At 43.6% G+C, this 20938-nt stretch overlaps 1 protein-coding gene across 1 annotated transcript in view; it reads right to left on the bottom strand.

Annotated features, from left to right (window-relative positions):
• PITPNC1 (phosphatidylinositol transfer protein cytoplasmic 1) overlaps window positions 1-20938 on the bottom strand; it is a 134514-nt gene that overhangs the window by 14026 nt on the left and 99550 nt on the right. Inside the window, exons 7-8 of the mRNA XM_088028183.1 lie at window positions 8622-8777; window positions 5103-5166 (exon numbers count right to left, since the gene is read on the bottom strand). Of these exons, the coding sequence (XP_087884309.1) occupies window positions 5103-5166; window positions 8622-8777 (220 nt within the window). The remainder of the gene's footprint in view (window positions 1-5102; window positions 5167-8621; window positions 8778-20938) is intronic.

The following is a 20938-nucleotide window of genomic DNA, read 5'->3' as shown; positions in this document are numbered from 1 at the left end:
TCCTTCACTGTATTACATAGCTGCAGCAGCTAAAATTTTATTTTATTTTATTTATTTTTAAATATTTTTAAAAGATTTTATTTATTTATTTGAGAGAGAGAGAGACACAGCGAGAGAGGGAACACAGCAGGGGGAGCGGGAGAGGGAGAAGCAGGCTTCCCGCGGAGCAGGGAGCCCAATGCGGGGCTGGATCCCAGGACCCTGGGATCATGACCTGAGCCAAAGGCAGATGCTTAATGACTGAGCCACCCAGGCGCCCCAGCAGCTAAAATTTTAATAAGAGTTATATACTTTCATTCAATGACCTGCCCAATGCCACATGTTTGTTTCCTTCTACAAACATTTTCTCTCCTCTTCTAGGATCCTCAGCCTAAACAGAAGTAATTTTTCCTTACACTAAGTCAAAATGGAAGTCTTGAACAAGCAGTTGGGTTAGGGGTGGGGGGGAGGCTCCAGCAACCATGAATGAGATATGATACTCCTTTGGCTCTGACAAAATGGAAGTCATCCTTTGGGAAGTGCCTTTTTTTTTTTTTTTAACTCTTTACAATGATTATAAATTCAATACATGATTGTTATAAATAGCTTAGGGGTGGCTCCATGTTTTTGTAGTGAAAGTAGCCAATCCTCAAGTCTTAGTGAATACCTTTTCTATGTAATTCAGACCAGTAAGATCTAGAATTGCAATGTACAGTAATGATTTTTTTCATAGTTCTTAATTTGGGGAGGTAGAGGAGAGTCACAGATCCCTTTGAGAATCTGATGAGAAGCTATGAGTTCTCTCCCCAGAAAAGTGAACATTAAGCACACACACATAAAATTGTTGCCTGAGAGCCATGGCACTGAAATTCGTATTTCAGGAACCCGAAAGCCATTAGACAATGCTGGCTTGGTGAACTCAACCAGCTAATGCTAGTCCTTAAGTAAGCTTCTTTCTCCACTTTGAGCTTGCTTCCTTCCTTATTAGGCCTGCTCTAGGGACTCCAGAATAATTTCTAAGCCACTTTCATGAGGGACTTTCATCTATACTCACCAGAACTACTCCCCATACCTTTTTGGAACGGTCTGGACTTCAAAGACGTTCATGAGGTTCCACTCAATCACAGCCTCTCTCTGGTAATCCTTTGTTCCTCTCTCAAAATACTGTCAGATTTGTGAAGCAAAACTATGTTTTTGTGAAACTGCGCTGCCTATTTTTATCTGACCCCCTATCACCCCATCTTCTGACATGTGTTGTTTCTTCTCTGATTAGTGTTCCAGTCATGCAAGAGAGACCCAAGGCTCACGGATAAAGACCAATCAAGGCTTTGGGGAAAAAAAAAAAAACCACAAAAACACCTCAACTCTTCCAACAATGTACATGGTTATACTTTACAAGGAACATGAACAGAATAAAATTTGTTTAGGGAATTAGTTATGTGAGAGCCATATGTTCAGACTCAGAAATGATACAAATTAATCCTTGGGTAAGAAAAGATCAACCACCATCTACAATGTCCTTTTTTTTTTTTTCCTTCTTCTTAATTAAGCACTGGAGGTGGTTAGCTTAATTAAGGAGAAAGACATCCAGGGGTGCCAATGCCTATGGTGTAGGTTGTATACGTACAAACACACGGCCAGGAGGTCAATGGGACTAAAATTCAGCCCTAAGCCTCCTGAATCTGCCCAGAGGGATGTCTTTCTAATTCTCACAAGGCACCAGAGCTTACCAGTTGGCCCAGAAGACACCTACCATTCTCTAATCTGTTTGGACTGAATTAATTAAACTGCCTGTTACAATCTAATCTGATTTAAAGTTGTTCTTAAACTTTAGCCAGAATCATCTGGAGGGTTTGTTAAAACACAGATTGCTGGGCTAGACCCCCAGAGTACCTGATTCAGTAGGTCTGAAGCGGAGCCTGAGAATTTGAATTTCTAACAAGTACCCAAGTGGGAACTGATGTTCCTGGGCGGGGAACCTCACTTTGCACCAGTGCTAAAAGATACAGGCAAAGCGTTTTTGTTTGTTTGTTTGTTTGTTTTTTAACTTTGGACCTTTTCCATGTTTACTAATGCGAGCCTCACTGAGCCCATACAGACCAAAGAAAAATAAGCAACTTCAGGTAGCCAAAACTGAAGGCGGACAGTGACACACCCACTTCCCTGAAAGGCCCACAGTCCCTTGCATTACCTCCAATAGGGGGCTGAGAAGGCAGTCTGTGGGCAGGGCTACTTCCATTCATTTGATTGAGTGAGTGTCTGCATCTAAGGAAGGAGCCACTGTTTGCCTGGCAAGCAGCTCAGCTGGGGGCAAGGGTGCCAGTAATTTACATGAAATTGATGGCATGGTTCTTAGACCTTCTAGCTGAGTGAAAAGGCTGCTTGTTTTGGTTGGAGCTAAGATTGTGTATACAGGGGGTGGAGACCTTCTCTGGGGAGCACACACTCCCCCATGATCTAGATCCACTAAACCACACACTATTTTTCTGCTCAGATACAGAAAGGCTTTTTGTCAATAGTCTCCTTGAGTTGTTAATGTGTCCACCTAAGCCATCCTGAGTAAATAGGTAGTTCTTCTCTGAGAGCTCTCCAGGACTGGAGGCCTCTATTTTTCTCTGATGCATTAGTCTAGTTTTGAGCCCCTGTAATAGTCTGAGGATTTTTTTTTTTTTTTTTTTTGACTAAAAGTCTTTAAGTCTCTTCCTCGCCCCTGGTGTTAAAGAAAAGAGTTGGCCTCCATTTTTTTGTACCTGAGCTATTCACTTACTGGATGCCCATCCACGTTTTTTTTTTTCTTCTATAGCCTGCCTCTGCTCAAACCCTCTTTTCTCATCAACAGGCTTGCAGTGTTTTGTCCTCTTAATCATGAACCAGCTACCCTTTCTGATGCTGCCTTTTCTGGAAAGTCCTCTATGGCATTCTGGCTCTAGAGAGAAATCTATCAAAGTGCCCTGTCTCTTGGTCTTCAAAGTGGCAGATTCTTGGCCCTTGAGGTTCCCATTCACTTGCCAATTTAATTTTTGAATATCCGTCTGATATTCCCTTAGTGTTGGTGGCAAGGACACCATGAGCTTAGAGGAGCCCAAGTTGGGAGAGACCAGTAGTTCTTAAGGTCTCTGCTCCCTTTCTAAGAATCTGAGAAAAGCTCCCTGGAAAAAAACAAAAAAAAACAAAAAACAAAAAACCAACCAGAAAGATTTGTTTCATCATCAGGGGAAGTCACCACAGCAGACTCTCCCTCTACCTGCCTCACAAAGACAACTATGGGAGACGTCATGAAAATGTGGCAAGCCAGGGTACCTGCTGCATGCAAGCAGCATCCTGGGGGGCCGTGGGGGGCTGGCGGTGTAAGAAAGAAATGACGATCTTTCAAAAGAAATCTCTTCCAGAGGTCTGCCTTTGGACAAACCCAAGAAGATTCATGTGCTCTTCGAAGATGCGGATCTGGGAAAAATGCAAAAAATAAAACAAAAACCCCAAACAAACAAACAAAAAAACAAAACCCTGCAGAACCACGTCTTTTAAATGTGGCCCAGAAATAGCTAACAACATCGTTGTCTTTACCCGTTCAGTCCAATGTAGCTTTTCACTTCAAATGTGATACCTGCTGCTAAGAGGGAGGGAGGGATTGCTGGAACAATGATAGAAAAGCACCAAAATGCAATCTAGGTTACACTCGGAACAAATTCAATGTGACTTAGGGAGAGGCCAAGGAGGAGGGCATTTCATTAGACGATCAGATCCAACCCAAGTCACCAACTGGGTGTGTTCGTTTCTATTTATAGTCAAGGACACTAGCCTCTGACAACTGATTCTGGGAATGTAGGAGATTTGTGTGGACCAAGCAACAGTGCTTGAGGATCTGGAAAGGGTGGTCCATCCATCATGGGATGAAGCAAACCTGATCTTCACTTACTGGAAATGTACAGAACTTGTTTCACTCCTCCCAAATCATGAAAAAAAAGGAAAGAAAGAAAGAAAGAAAGAAAAGAAAGAAAGAAAGAAAGAAAGAAAGAAAGAAAGAAAGAAAGAAAGAAAGAAAGGAAGAAAGAAAGAAAAAGAAAAAGAAAGAAAGAAAGAAAGAAAGAGAAAGAAAGAAAGAAAAAAGATCTTCACTTACTGGGAATGTACAGAACTTGTTTCACTCCTCCCAAATCATGAAAAAAAAAAAGAAAGAAAGAAAAAGAAAGAAAGAAAGAAAGAAAGAAAGAAAGAAAGAAAGAAAGAAAGAAAGAAAAGAAAGAAAGAAAGAAAAAAAGAAAGAAAGAAAAAAGCCACAATAGTCTCAGTTAGGATGAAGGGGCACCTATATGCCTCTGCCTTTGAATTCTTGCAGAATCCTGTTTTTGGTGAGGGGGTGTTTCAAGTGTTCTCTGAATCAAAGGACTGCTTTTACTTGATATGATGCTTCAGACAGTTTTGATCTTGAATCAAAGTTTGGGATAAATTAGGATGGGCTTGAAACCCATCCAAGAGAGAATTTTGGAGCCCTGTGTTATCAGGTATGCCAGCATCAAACATACTGAGGTCCTACTTATTAGTCAATAACGAAGTACGGTTGACCCTTGAACAATGAGAGTGTTAGGGACGCCAACACACACCCTCTCCCCCACCGAAATGAAAATCCACGTATCACTTCTGACTCCCCCAAAACTTAACTACTTTATAGCCCACTGTTGACCGGAAGCCTTACTGATAACATAAGCAATGGATTAACACATATTTTGTACACTCTATGTAATCAATTCTATATTCTTACAATGAAGTAAGCTAGAGAAAAGAAAATATTATTAAGAAAATCACAAGGAAGAGGAAAAAAAGAAAATCATAAGGAAAACACATTTATAGTACTATAATTACTGAAAAAAATCTGCATATAAGTGGATTCACACAGTTCAAACCCATGTTGCTCAAGGGTCAGCTGTATCATGGTTATTTTAGACCAAGCTTCTATCATTACATTCTCCACCATCATGTTCCACAAACAGTGCTATTTCTACTTCAGGGGGCTATAGTCCTGCCTTTGTTGTCTTTTTAGGTAGCATCTGAAGCCAGATGGACTGAAGCCCAAATCAACAGGTTCTGAAGTTGTTCTGGAAGTTATTTTGGGGAAGTTGACTTACCGTACCACTCATCAACCCATGCAAAAGCCTGTCTATGTCCAATCAGCAGAATATCCCGGACCACCTACAAAAAGTAAAAGAAGGAAGTTGAAATAATACCACGTTTGATGAAAACTACCTGGAAAATAGACTGTTCCCAATTCTAGGAATCCTGGCAATTATAAATTTTTCCATCCCTCTGTCCATGTGATGGCAAATACAGTCTCACAGACACAGATCATGGGCTCGCTCACCTGCTCAGCCCTTTCATGGCGTGCTACACTTGCTGTAAATTAATCTCTTCATCTTCATTGAAAGTTGAACTGGGAGGGGTACACACTAAAGACAACTGGTTGGCAGGCACACAGCAATGACTGGAATGAATCTCTAGGCTAACCACCTTGAGCTTTTTCTCTTCATTTATTTTTTTAAAATTAATTAATTAATTTGAGAGAGAGAGCGAGAGAGAGCATGAGCATGGGGAGGGGCAGAGGGAGAGGAAGAAGCAGGCTCCTTGCTGAGCAGGGAGCCTGACACGGGACTCGATCCCAGGACCCTGGGATCATGACCCGAGCCAAAGGCAGACGCTTAACCGACTGAGCCACCCAGGTGTCCCCTCTTCCTTTATCTTTACCTGAAACAGGTTCAAATTTTCATTTGTGGGAGGGTGTCTCTCACTATCGCTAAGAGGTCATGAATGTTGGAAATCAAGAACGCTTTTCTGGGTAGCAAGTGACTTCTAAGCAAAGAGCACTTAGTCTTCTCTGATGAAATATCCTAAATATTGGTCAAAATTTTTAATATTTGAAGGTGTGGGTTACAAGATAAGTAAATATCTTTTTGGGCGTGACTTTCATGTAACAGAAGGGGGAAAAAAGCAGTTTAGTCAACTATTATTGACAGAAATAAAATAGAGACCTCAACTAGCATAGAACATAATGGGAATGCTAAGAGACAAATAGAGACAAAAGGAATGAAATTGTTTCTTACGGTGACACATAATGGCCCTAGGAGACTAAGAAAGATCCATAGTTTGTGTGTGTGTAATGCTGTTCGTGTGCCTTGAGTGTATGGTGTTCTTGGTGTCCTCTATAAATACGCTGTGTTACGTTTCTTGGATACTCACGCGCTCCCTTCAACATTCCTTTCTTCCTGCCAAACAAATCTAGCAATTGTCAAAAACCTTTCGTGAAAGGTTCAGGCACGTTTCAGTAAATGAAAGATTTTAATCTGGTGAATTTGCAGAAATAAGGGAAGCATTTATAATGATGTGTTTATTTCTCCATGCCTCTGGATATCTAGTGAAGCTTTTATGATGCGGAAGGAGGAAATATGTCATGAAAATAAGAAACAACATGAAACCATACCCACTTGAATGCTGACTGTGTCAAACTCATGGAAATGAAAAGAACAGCATCGGGGCATCAGTAAAATATACCCTATTACATTAAGCACAACACAGCTGTCTGCTGGAAACAAGAATTCAATAATGTGCTAATGGTTCGCTTTCGAACATTTTTTTCCCCCTTAACTGTGAATAGAGTCTTAAAAAACAAAGGTGTTCAGAAAAAGGCGTCCCTGGTACTTTAAAACCATGCAAATACTAGCCTCATATACTCATTAGCAACTCATGTGGCAGAGCAGGTGTGTTTTGGGGGCGTTGATAACACTTCCTTATATTTGGAAATGGGCAATAGGAAGGCCTTTTCCTAGAGCATAATTCCTACAGGTATTTTAAAGAAACAGGATCTCAAAACTAGCCAAAGTCACCTGTGAGAAAAGAAACACAGTGAGCCCTACAGCAATCTAAATAGGACTCGTGGAAGGAGAACATGCTAAGTGCACTATATAGTGGCCTAGTAAGAGATCATTTTGGGTTAAAAAATAAGAGGGGGTGGGGTGCCTGGGTGGCTCAGTCGGTTAAGCGTCTGACTTTTGGTTTCAGCTCAGGTCGTGACCTCAGGTTCATGGGATCAAGCCCTGTGTCAGGCTCTGTGCTCAGTGTGGACTCTGCTTGGGACTCTCTCTCCCTCTGCCCCTCCCCTCCTACTCTCTCTCTCTCTCTAAAAAAAAACACAAATAAAATCTTAAAAAAAAATACAGGGGGGGAGATGTTACAGGAAGTCAAGGAAGATACAGCCTAAGCCAAACACAGAGCTGAGGCTGGAAGATATTTACTCTGGGAGCATCTTTGTGCTTAATAACTTGGGACACAGGGAAACAGGTGGTCCCCCCAAACTTGATTTCCACGTGTCTCACTCGGCTCCTGCTTCTGGGTGGGCAGAATGGGTTCTGGAGCGCAGCAAAGGAGCAGATCGACACACTTCTCTATTTAAGAAAACACCAAAGCTCTCAAATATGTTCTAGAGTTTGCTATTATCATGAGCGAAAGTTCCATCTATTCCTCGGACCTCAAAACTTTATACATGTTATTGCCAATTGGCCACCCATCTTCGTAGACAAATCCATCTAAGTAACACAAAGCTCAGTGCATTACAGTTAAATTACAGGGCCCCTGAAAGAATTTCAGAAAGCTATTCTTTATCAGTTTTTAAGTGGAAAAATAAACAGATATCCAGCTTATCTGGAATGTAGAGACAACTCGGGGAGTATTTATTTTTATGAAAATGGGAGGCGTTACAAAGGGCAATGCTCAACATTGCATTTTCCATTTGTTTCCAAGAGGGTAATAAGAGTCATGGCAGAAGCCCCTAACAAACTTAAATCATCACTAAGTCTTGTTCCTGCGACAAAATAAACATGTTTAGCTAAAGTGGGTATACGACTGAAATCTGTGTTTTGAGGTTGTTAATAATTCTTTGTTAACAGAATTATTAAATGACCAGAAATACTGAGGTGCACCATCTAAAGGACCACTGGGATTTCTTATTTTGTCTCTTGGGGTGTCTTACCTTAGGTATCTATATTTGCAGGATCTTTTTTGTTTTGTTTTGAGAGAGAGGGAGAGAGCACATGAGCAGGGAGGGAGGGGCAGAGGAAGAGGAAAAGAGAGAATCTTAAGCAGGCTTCACGCCCAGGACGGAGCCTGATGTGGGGCTCGATCTCACGACCCTGCGATCATGACCTGAGCCGAAATCAAGAGTCAGACACTTAATCAACCGAGCCACCCAGGCGCCCCTATATTTGCCGGATCTTTTGAGTGACAATTATCTTGGGGGCCGCACACACACATCAGCCCCGTGCCTCAGCCTGGAACCCAAGTACCCGAGTACCCAGCACAAGTATTTCTGTCTGCAACTAGATTAGCCTGACGCCAAAGGGAAGAAGTATTTAGTACTGAAAATCTAACTTCCTGAATATACTCAGCCAATAGATGTCGAGGTCACAGAATGAGAAATGAGGTACAAAGCATCAAATTAAACCTGTATGTAAAGTGCATTTTCACAAAAACAGTGTTTTCCAGATAACAGTGATGTCATGTTGGCTCAGTACCGGGCATGTGTTGTATGTCGTGCACGCCAGCTTACAGAAAGATAGTCACTGTGTCCACAGTCCGGGAACTGCCATTCGTTCACTTACCTTGTGTACAAATTGTTCCACTCTGGTCTGAAGCCCCCAGACCTCGAACTTCACGGTCACCAGCTTGTAGGAACACATGATGGGTTGATGACTATCTCTCCAGCCTTCCCTTAATTGTCCCCGTCCTGTCTTCTCTGACTTGAAGTGCTTGGGATCCTGAAACAACAACAACAACAACAACAACATATCAAAGAAATGGTAACTTAAAAGTTTAACCATCATTTAGAGGAAATGTCCAGAATGGGCAAATCCATACAGACAGCAAGATTAGTGGTTGCCAGGGGCTGGGGTGACTACTAATGGATAAAAGGGTTCCTGTGGGGGTGATGAAAATATTCTGGAATTAGACAGTGGTGGGAGCTGCATCACTTTTGTGAATATACTAAAAACCCCTGAATTGTACTCTTAATTAAAAGGGTGAATTATATACATCTCAATCAGAAAGGGACTTGCAATGTAGATAAATGCTAAACTGATAGCTCGCCTATTCACATGTCAAAAACATGACTTATTTATTTTTAATTTTTATTTATTTATTTTTTAAGATTTTATTTATTTATTTGACAGAGACAGAGACGCAGCGAGAGAGGGAACACAAGCAGGGGGAGTGGGAGAGGGAGAGGCAGGCTCCCCGACCGAGGAGGGAGCCCGATGCGGGGCTCGATCCCAGGACCCTGGGATCATGACCTGAGCCGAAGGCAGACGCTTAATGACTGAGCCACCCAGGCCCCCCTATTTATTTTTTAAATTTTAAGTAATCTCTACACCCACCGCGGGGTTTGAACTCATGACCCCGAGATCAAGAGTTGCACGCTCTATCGACTGAGCCAGCCAGGCGGCTCTCAAAAATGTGACTTAAAGCTAGATTTGTGCCATTGCATTGTATTTCTTCTCTGACCTGACGTTCAATAAACTTTACAAAAACTTTTTTTTTTTTTATACAGTCCAATCCATTCCCGGGTGTGTAAATTGGACAATTGGTCAGCAATATCTATGACTATCTACAGAGCTAAGCATATGCCTACCTATGACCTGACAATTCAATTTCTGGGTGAAACGGATGCATCTGGCCACCCAAAGTCTGTACTAGAACATTCACAACAGCTTTAAACATAATAGACAAAAACTGGAAATAGCTCAAATGTTCATCAGCAGGAAAACAGACAAACTGTCGGTAAATGCAAGAACATCTATGATGCTCACAGACATTACGCTGAGCAAAAGTAGCCAGACACAATAGTGTACGAAGTTGATTCCAGTTGAAGCTCAAGATTATGGTGTTAAAAGCTGGAATAACAGCAGTAACCTTTTGGAAGGGAGGGTAAGTGTCAAGAAATACAAGGGGAATTTCTGGGATGAGTGTATGTCAATCTGCATGATTATATGTAAAAGTTCACTGAGCTCTTAGGGGCGCCTGGCTGGCTCATTTGGTAGAGTGTGTGACTCTTGGTCTCGGGGATGTGAGTTCAAGCCCCACGCTGGGTGCAGAGTTTACTTAAAAGTAAAATAAAAATTAAAGAAAAAACGTTCCCTGAGTTCTAGACATAAGTTCTGTGTTATATTTCACTTAAAAATGAAATAAGATAGAAACATTTTTAAATGTTTAACCATTTAATATTTCTTCAGTGACTGCCACGTGGAAAGCAACTACTGATGATTTCATCAGAGGATTATTTTTCAGAGATACCTCAAAAGGAGTGTGTGATTTAATAAAGTAGAAGAAACGTATATATACATTTAAAAATATTATTTATTTTTCCAGCTTTGCTTTATTAACACATAGCATTGTGTAAGTTTAAGGTGTACAGTGTGTACAATTTAAGAAATGTTTATAAATTTATGTATAAGGTAATTTCCTTTTTTTTTTAAAGATCTTATTTAATTTATTTGAGAGAGAGAGAGAGCACGCGTGGGGAGAGGGGCAGTGGGAGAGGGGCATAGAGAAGCAGACTCCCCACTGAGCTGGGAGCCCAATGCGGGGCTCGATCCCAGGACCCCGGGATCATGACCTGAGCCAAAGGCAGACGCTCAACCGACTGAGCCACCCAGGGGCCCCTATAAGGTAATTTTCATTAACATCAAGAAGACTTGGCCCTGGGGACTGCTGTCCAGCTCTGTATGGGGGCCTTCTACCACAACCCTGACCCCATTCAGGGGGATGTAGGACTTTGGAGGGAAAGAGCCTCCCAAATACAGCAGAGTTCATAAGATGAAGCAGAATGGGGGTCTCCCCCCTCAAGTGAGACCCGGGAACCCTGTGCAGGAAGGGAGGTGGTCTGAGGCACGTTACTGGATTAGCTCGGACTGCCCCTGTCCTTTCAATTCAGCCCAGACGGTGCCTCAGGGGTAGGCCCAGCAGGTGAAAGCAGGGTGCTTACAACCAAAGACCTTTATTCATTGGGATCCGGCTGAGGCTCTGAGGGGCTTGCAGGCTGCCCTGCCTTCCCTTACAGACCTGCCTCTTGTGGAAGGGCCTTTGGCTGGGCTGGCCTCTCATACAACTGCAGCTCCCCCCGAAAACACGGCACACCCCCCAAGACCAACTTCCACATGAGACCGAGGCTAGGCCTTCAGGACATCCAGGCAGAGCCCTCAGCCTCCCCGCCCCTGTTGGCCATCCCTCTAGCTGATATTCCCTACATTGCTGCTGGGGTGACCTCCCAAATGAAGACCCAATCCCATTGCTGCCTTCCTCAAAATCCGTCTATAGCACCATGACTTCAGGATAATATTAAAATGCCTGGCATGAAGTACAAGGTGTTTATGTTCTTGCCTAGCTTTCTAGCATCTTTTCTGGACCACTATCCCACTATAAGCCACAACCTTTCCCTTCAGCCTTACGAAGCTCCTGCATCCCCATGCTCCAAAGCTCTAGAACCTTCTAGGCAAGTGTTAGTTCTTCCTGAAATTCCTTCTCCCCAGCCAACTCCTCCACTTTGCCTGACTCTTTTTTTTAAAGATTTTATTTATTTATTTGACAGAGAGAGAGACACAGCGAGAGAGGGAACACAAGCAGGGGGAGCGGGAGAGGGAGAGGGAGACGCAGGCTTCCCGCCGAGCAGGGAGCCCGATGTGGGTGGGGCTCGATCCCAGGACCCTGGGACCATGACCTGAGCCGAAGGCAGACGCCTAACGACTGAGCCACCCAGGCACCCCTTCTTTTCTTTCTTTAAGACTTCTTAAGACTTGGGGCGCCTGGGTGGCTCAGATGGTTAAGCATCTGCCTTCGGCTCAGGTCATGATCGCAGGGTCCGGGGATAGAGCCCCACGTTGGGCTCCCTTTCAGCGGGGAGCCTGCTTCTCACTCTCCCTCAACTGTTCCCCCTGCTTGTGTTCTCACTCTCTCTGTGAAATAAATGAATAAAATCTTAAGGAAAAAAAAAAAAAAGAAAAAGTCTTCTTAAGACTTTAAGACATGAGCATCCCCCCTCCCAGAATCCTGTCCTGTGTACTGCAGAATGAATGCTCCTCCTTTATGCTTCCAAAGCCTCTTCTGCCATGAACCCGGCAGGTGCGCAGGACTCTCACCATTGGTGTGCTTGTCCATCTCCACAAGACCAAAATCATCTTGAATGGCCATGATCCTGGTACATAACAGATGCCGAGTAAACGTTTGTTGAATGAATGCCTGAACTCTGCTTAGGCCCATCACACACACATGGCTGAGCACCAGAATTTAGCTATATTTGGGTAAATCCTTAAGTGAAAGACAGGTTAAAATTGCTATGTGCATCATTACAACCATTGGCAAGGATGTGAAAAAATTAGAACCCTCACACACTGCTGATGGGAATGAAAAATAGTGCGGCCACTTTGAAAAACAATTGGGTAGTCCCTCAAAAGGTCAAACAAAGTGACCATGTGGTCCAGCAACTCCACTCCAAGATACCTACCCAAGAGAACTGAAACCCATGTCCATGCAAACTTGTATATGAATGTTCAAATTCATAATAGCAAAAAACTAGAAACAACCCAAATGTCCATTAACCGATGAATGGATAACACGAAATGTGGTCCATCCATACAATGGAAGATTACTCAGCCATTCAAAGGAATGAAGTATTGATCCACGCTCTAGCACAAATGAACTTCAAAAAACATTATGCTGAGTGAAAGAAGCCAGTCACCAAAGGCCACATTCTATAATTCCATTTACATGAAATATCCGGAGTAGACAAATCCACGGAGAAAAAAGGTAGAGTAGTGGCCCAAGGCTGGGGAGTGGGGTGGTGAGGAGAATGACTACTATGGAAACAGTTTCTTTTGGGGATGGTGAAAATGCTCTAAAATTAGATTTAAGGTGATGGCTTACAACTCTGTAAATGTGCTAAAATTTAAATGGGTGAACTTTATGTTATGCAAATTATATATCAATAAAGCTGTGAAAAATGCACAAATGCAATATAAAAACACACTATGTAATACCTTGGTAGCATTTTTCAGGGTGTGTACTAGTTCCGAGTTTGCTGATATACCTGTGTAAAATAATATTATAATAGTCATTATCCCAGTTTACTGAATGCACAATGTAGGCACAGTAGAGAACCAGGTATTACATTATGCTCTCCCTCGACCTGGTTTTTTTGCCCTGGAAAGGTGTGGGAAGGCAGCCGCTCTGTGTGTGTGTGTGTGGCCTGATAGGTGTGGTCTGTGTGTGGTCACAGAGCATTTCTTTCCACTCAGAACGAACTCAGCTCTACTTTCCGTTCCCTGACCTCCCCCCAGGGTCCCCCTCATTTGCACTGGTTGCAATGGAAGACATTGGACCTGGGGGTAGAAGGAACCAGAGTGGGACAAATAAATAATTAATGGAATATCAAAGGGACAAAAGAGATTCTGAAAGAGAAGAAGGAAAAGAGAGTGCATCCTAAGTATCCCATGGGAATAAGTGCTCTATGAAGTGAGGGACTGGCAACTTGAGTATGGGTAGCATTTTCGAATCTTTGGTACCAGTGTTGTCACACTGGATTTTAAGCACCTGAATCAACCCAGAAACTACCACTGAAATTATATGCACAGGCCTGGAAAGATTATGTTAATTTAATAACATGATACATGAAAAAGACACAAGCACAAGCTCTGGCTCATGGCAAGTGCTCCAGTGATGTTAGCTATTCTTGTACTTCCTAAAGCAGTCACCGAAGCATCCGAGGAACACGTGCAATCCTGCAGCCTAGGGCAGAGACGCGAATGCCTTTCCAAAGCACCCTGGAGTTGCCGGTAAAAGATTTGACAGTTTAAGGCCATGGAACTAAGGCCGGCCTACCCCCATGTTCCTATATCCTATAATGCCATTAAGAATAAAAAGAGAAGACCAAATAAATCAAGATGTATCACCAGGGAGACTATAGTGGACAATCTCCAAAGATGGCCTCCGTCAATTCCTTCCCTTTCTGCGCCAGTATGCTGTTCCCCTCACCAAGAGTTGGAGGCTGCCTCCCCTGACTTCAAACCTCCCGTGACCTAGAACTTGCTTTGGCCAATTGCAAATGGCAGAAAAGATACTGTGTCAGTTCAGGCCTCTAAAGCAAGCTAGAAACCAGAAGCGTGACACAATGTAAAAAGTCTGGTCTGATCACCGTGAGGCCACCATGCTGGGAGGAAGCCCAAGCTAGCCTTGGGGAGAGGTGCTTGACCACTCCAGCTGAGAAGCCAGGCATGTGAGTGAACAGGTCAAATCTGGTATTTCAGTCCAAACATATGCCATGAGGAACAGAAGATCTGCCCAGCTAAGCCTAGTCGAAGTTGCAGAATTGTGAGAAGTAATGCACCGTTGTAAACAACTAAGCCACTAAATTCTGGGGTGGATGGTTCCTTAGCAAGAGATAACAAACTAGATGCATCACATGGATTACAAAACAGGTGCAACACTGGGTTCACCATCGATGAAAAGAATGAATGCTGCTTTGTTGTTTTTTTTTTTTACAGACACACCAGAAGTTCATACAATAAACCACATGCCTGAAAGTCACAAGGAAATTTACAGCTGCCAAGCAGTTCATGTGAGTTAAAATGTAGGGGCTGGAGTTAAACAGGGAAGGTTGGTTTCTTTCCCCATCTTCCTACTGACTTTCCAACAATAGGCACATGAAGAGTACAATTATGAGCACATGGACAGGAACTATCTTGAACCTCAGAAGACATGGCCTCCATGCTTTGGCTGACCAGAGTATGTATGGGCAAACCCTTGAGACCCTGAGAGGAGATTGTCTTTTTGAGTTAGCAAGTAGGTAAACAAAGGACAGTTCCAGAGCCGGCCAGCAGAGGAAAGCAGGAGGGCAAAACTCCCAGTAACTCAGACGTGTAGGAGACAAAGGAGCCGGCAAACAGAGCAAGGGGCCAGACACAGAAAGTGGAGAAAGGAAGTAAAAGCCATGGATGGGCTGTGGTCTGAGCTGCCTCCATGCCTCTGGGGTCCTGTGCAGGGGCCTGAATATGGGAGGCCTCTGGGCCACCTGGCTGCACTCCACCCTGATTCATGGATGAGCCTCAGCTTGTTTCTTGGGCCCACCACTCCTGAGTTTGAAATAGCACCTATTTCAGAATCTTCATATACACTCCAGGTTCAAGATGCTCAATAGAAAGAAAAACAAGACTCTGCGATATTAAACATGGAACACTGGTGGATCACATTTCCAAAACAGTTAAGAATCATGGGGCCTCACTGCATACATCAGCTCTGAGTAAGACCAGAAAAGTAATTGTCTTCACAGCAAAAACTATGCAGATGCTACAACCTATGTGTGGGTCCTGGTCATACCACAGAAGCACCAGGTAACAGGGAGGGGACTAGAATTCCAGGCTCCCCTAATTCTAGGCCAATGTTCATTCTACTGTATTTACTTTTAATGTTAAATAGCAAAGGGTGTTTTTGTTATAGCCAGATGCCAAAGAAGCAATTCACAATCGGGTTTTTTATGGTAACAGTGGGTTGATTTTTTTGCAAGTCTGGTGTCCTATCTACAGCTGCTGATTTCATCTAGTAAATCTTATACATGGCCTATAATTAGGGATACACTTCCAAAGAGAGGGAGGGAGGTAAGGGAGAGGATTTACCAGAGGACTCCTTTAATCAAAACTCAAGATCAGAAATGAACATCCAGCTGAATGCCTTTATGAGAAGATGGGGAAAAAAAAAAAATCAAACCACTGGGTCTTATCTGAAATATCCTGGTCACTGCAAACCTTTCTCCCTGGTCCTGTTCTACCCTCCCCGACCCGTGCCCATGAATCCCTCACCCCCATACCCATTCCACTTGAAATCATTTTCTTCAACTCTCATTTTCCTCACTTGACTTTGTGAACATAAGTATCTAAATTGCCCCATTCACACATGAGTTGACCTTTCACCTGACCTATTTTTTAAATAAATTTCTGGCTTGTGTTTCCACAGCTTCTGAACTATTTCGGTCCTGACTCAAGCTCTGTTACATGATTTACATCATTCTTTATAAAAGACCTAGCTTGTTTCTAGGTTTTAAACTTTCATTTTTCTATGTTCAAATGAAGCTTGTAAACCTCCACCTTCATCTCAAATATTACGAATTCCACACTTGCCCACACTTTTGTCTTTTTCATAAGGACACCAATCACATTGGATTAGGACCCACTCAACTTCATTTTAACTCGATTTCTTCGGTAAAGACACTATCTCTAAATAAGGTTACACTCTCAGGTACTGGGGGTTAGGACTTCAACATATCTTTTCGGAAGGGGCACAATTCAACCCATAACAGTGGGTCATAATTTTCACAAGGCAACTCTTATACAGTGTCCGGTAACCAAGTCTTCTGTAGCCTGCACACTCACTGGGTCATGGAGCACTGAGCCTCACCCTGGCTGCAGGTGGATCCACTGGGTGATGGGGAAGCTCTCTGAAAGCAATGCTCTTGCCTCCAGGCTGCTCCACGTACAGCTTCCAGAGCCCAGCAGCTGGCTGGGGGCTTCTAAATTCATCCACGATGAGAGCTCTAGCTCCAGAGCCTGTTGGTACTCCCCAGGCTTGGCAGATGGCAAATTGGACCCTCATAGTTAGTTAAAGCCCATCTGTTTGGAGGGAGGTGAGCTGGTGCCAGGGCTGTCTCGCAGGCCAGACAGACCAAACTGGTGAAGGGAAGGAAAAATTCTTCCTCTACCTTTCAAGATCTTCCAGCTGGATGAAGAATGAAATTTACATGAGAGAGATTTGTTAATGTAACAAGAGAAAAAAAAAACTCCAAAGTTTTATTATGCATGCACAGAGGGCAAATAATGATGTTGAGACCTGAAGAAATGACCAAGTAGGCCGTTTTCATACTTTTTAGACAAAGAGACAATAAACCTGTGACGAATTGACAGGACCAAGAAAACTTCCCTTTGGGAGCTTCCATTAGGAAGGCATTTTAAACAGAATTTCGGCTGGGGTAGTAAACTGGTAAAAATGTAACCAGGGTTGTCCATAGAGTTTTCTGCGCCTTCAATTTCCCATCTCTGGTGATAAGGATGTCTCTCGACCTCCTGATACAGGGCAGGTACCTTTCATAAGAGAGATTTATTTCCTGCTTTCAGGAGGACAGAGGAGGGTCTGAGTGTCCTCCTTTTTTTTCTTTTTAAAGATTTTATTTTTTTTAAGTAATCTCTACACCTAACATGGGGCTTGAACTCACAATCTTGAGATCAAGAGTCCTATGCTCTACTGACTAAGCCAGCCAGGTGCCCCAGAGTGTCCTTCCTGCACAGCCAACCTCTTAAGTAACTTTTTTTTTCTTCAATAAAAGTTTTTTAAATTTAAATTCAATTAGTTAACCTGTAAGGTATTACTAGTTTCAAAAGTAGAGTTCAGTGATTCATCAGTCTTATCTAACACCAGTGCTCATTACATCACGTGCCCTCCTCAAGGTCCATCACCCAGTTACCCCACTCTTAAGTAACTTCTCTTTAAAATAATCAAAGGCCAAAGTGGCACATTTGGTGCAGCCTGCCCTTGGCCCCTACACTGGCCACCCTTCCCATGCAGGTACATCTTCTTTGGAAGGCTTCCCCTCCCGAGAGCCAGTGAAACCTCCAGACTTCATCTATCTTGCACCTGGACAAAGCAGAACAAAGGTGAAGCTAAGGGGCTTCTTATTTAGTGCAGCCCTTGTGAGATTATGTCCCCGCATTTGTTAGACTCAGTCTCACCCCCAGGAGGTGCAAGAAGAAACCTCCAGGAGGTCTTGGCCTGGCTGGAGCTCAGCTGGCATCTCAGAAGCAATATTATTAGTCAACGTTCACCGAGACATAAAGTCTCTGTGATTAATTATTCTTCCAGTTTGAACCACAAAGGACTGTAGCGAACAGGGGCTTTCCCTGTTCATTGAAATTAGAAGTTTTCAAAAAATGTTAAATGAAATAGGGCTAAGCAGTAACTGGCTAGGAATTGTTACATTAGGTAACTATAATACTCTGTCCTAAAATAGGGATGAACTAATAACACTTATCAGATTCCGCGCACCCCCCCCCCCCGCATTCTCGGAGTCTTGAAGACTCCAAAAGGATGCAGATATTTTCATTCCCCATCAATGAATGGCATTTCAACCAGGTAAAATTTAGCTCTGAATTTGGATCCAGATTTCCTGAGCTGGAATCCTAAAAGGAATGCCCATAAAATGTATGGAGCTTTCAAAGACCCTAGTCACAACAGACCATATATTAAAGGATCCCATTCATATGAAACACTTCCAAAATGGGAAATTTACAGAGAAAAAAGATTAGTGGTTTCCTAGGGCTGGGGTGGGATTGGGGGTAAAAAAAGTAGGGGAGTGATAGCCAAAGCATACAGGGTTTCTTTTTGAGGTGATGACCATGTTCTTGAAATTTGAGTGTGGTGATGGCTGCCCATATCTGTGAATATAGAAAAACCCATCAAATTCTCTACTTGAAATGGGTGATTGTACGGTATGTGAACTCTTTCTCAAGAAAGCTGTTGAAATAAGACAAAACAAAACTAAGAAGCTTTCAGAGTGTGTTTGAGAACTGACCTAAAACTTTACTTAGAAGGTCAACTGCTAGGCCTCAGCTTAAAAAAAAGAAAAAAAGAAAAAAAAAGAAAAAAACAACCCCAAATGCAAATTGTAGCCACAAGCAGCCAATTCTTGCTTTGTTAGCAGTTAATACCTAAAGTGCTATTTTTAAAGCATTTGCTCTGGGGCACTAGAGTGTACCACAAATACTGAGTGATTTGTGCTAGTCCTCTGCAAAGGGCCTCTCTTAAAGGAGCTTGACTCATAAAGTGCAACTGACAGGTAGAAAGGCAGAGAAAAAGGGGGATGTGGTGGGGAGCTGTTTTGGGGTGTGTCCGGAGCCCTTCTCACAGTTATAGTTCAGTGCCAGAAAACCCCAAAACTCTCTGTTTGAAGAGGGGCCATGAGAATGGAAATTTTCAGCATAAGCCACAAAATAATTTAATAATCTCTAGCCATGAGGGTGACAACTGTGGATGCCTGTGAGGACGGAGGGAGAAGTTTAAGTCAAAAGAGAATCCCTAGAGGTGATCAGAGGAAAGAAGGATGGAAGGGAAAGGAACATACTAGCTCCTGTTCATCAGACGCTTGCTGGGCACCGCAGCCTGGGTCAAGCACTTTAGATACGCTCTGTCATTTAATCTTTGTATAATAAGAGAACTACTTGAGGTGACTTAGGGTGGGGCCCCTAGATAGCCTCAGGATGGAGCTGGTTACAGACAGCCCTAGCACGGAGAGGGTGGGAACCCTCAGCTCCACCCAGTGACCTCCGGGGAGGGAAAGAGCGGGGCTGGAGATTGAACTATAAAAACTTTTGACAAGGTCTGGAGAGAAGCCAGTTTTGGGGGGGGGGGGGAGGGGCGTGGCATGCCTAGAGAGGTTATGGAAACTCTGCACCACCACGCCCATACCTCGCCCTATGCATCTTCCGCTTGGCTGTTCCTGAGTCATACTCTTTGTAATAAACCAGTAAACATAAGTGTTTTCCTGAGTTCTGCAAGCCTTCCTAGCAAATTCTCGAACCTGAGGCAGAGGTTGTGGAAACCCCCGACTTGTGACTGGCATCTAAAATGGGAATGGTCTTGGGACAGAGCCCTTGAACTTGTGGGGTCTGATGCTAACTCCAGGTAGTGTCAGAAGTGAAGGAATGGTTGGCCTCAGGGCAAACATCCCAGAACTCTCACAACAAACCTCTAAAGCAGGACATGATTATCTTCATTTCATATCATGATCAAGGGAATGCCTGCATCCTATTGCCAGACGGCCTCGCCCACACTTCCAGCCCAGCTCCTGCCATGGGCTCTTTCCACAAGCCCCCTCCTTCAGAAATCTCCAGATGGGCAGTAGGCTTCAATCTCTGTTCCCCTACAAACTTCTGGGGCTACTTTTCAGTCTTGCCCCCATCCCAGAGGGCAGCAGTGCTGAGGGTGGACCCGTAGGCTGGCAGCTTGGCAAATAGTCAGCTTTCTTTTGCAGATGTTCCAGTTTCTGTAATGAATTCTCTTAGAATACTCCCTTTGCATGGCTTTGGGGTTAGGCACGAATTGTACCCCCAAAATGACTCTTGAGAAGTCCCCTCCTCCATCTCCAAATACAGCCTAGGAGCGGGGGATGGCCAGCTGGGGGCCCTGGGTCAGCCCATTAGCAGCTGCCCATGGAATGCGGAGTCATAACCCCTTTGTCCCCAGCTTTGGACCCGGCTCTCAATGCTAGAGCAACAAGAGACGGCTCCTTAAAATCCTGTTATGTAACACTAACCTGTTCCTTTCCGCACGAACACATATGACTCTGTATTTTAAAGATCACCTCATCAAAACCGGTACGGTCACTCAAGGGCACTCTGGAGAGCCCCACCGTCTGACCGTGTGAGCGACAGTGAGGCCAGGCACCGGCTCTCCCAGGAGCCAGTGAATTCTCCCCATCCAGGAGGGTGGTTTGGATTTGGCTCAGTTTGGAGCCTTTGAACTGGGGCTGCTTGCTGTGGATTGCTCCTGCTCACTCTCCTTTTTGCAACGCCGTTCAGACACAGGCTGTGAAGCATGGATGGCCTTGATCCATACCGAGGATATACAATTTGGCCCTCAGATAGCTTGATAAATCAAAAGCTCATAATAGACTAACAAATATTCTTGATGAGTTGCAACATGGCAACAGTGATCAGCACTGGATTAACTGTCCCTAAATCTAGCTTGCCTCTCATGTACTGTATTATTTTGGGAAACCTGGACCTCCAACGTGTTGAAGAGAAACCCGGAGAGAGATGTTCACTCAGCCAATCAATTTGTAATTTGAAGGCACTAGAGGATTTCCATTTTTAAAGCGTAGATGTCAAACTTA

This window comes from Eumetopias jubatus, unplaced genomic scaffold (genome assembly GCF_037043125.1).
Source record: "Eumetopias jubatus isolate StellerSeaLion01/CBP00866 unplaced genomic scaffold, mEumJub1_p1.0 scaffold_10, whole genome shotgun sequence".
Taxonomy (NCBI): Eukaryota; Metazoa; Chordata; class Mammalia; order Carnivora; family Otariidae; genus Eumetopias; species Eumetopias jubatus.
Note: the sequence above shows the minus strand (reverse complement) of the source record. Positions and strands in the feature narration are given on the sequence as shown.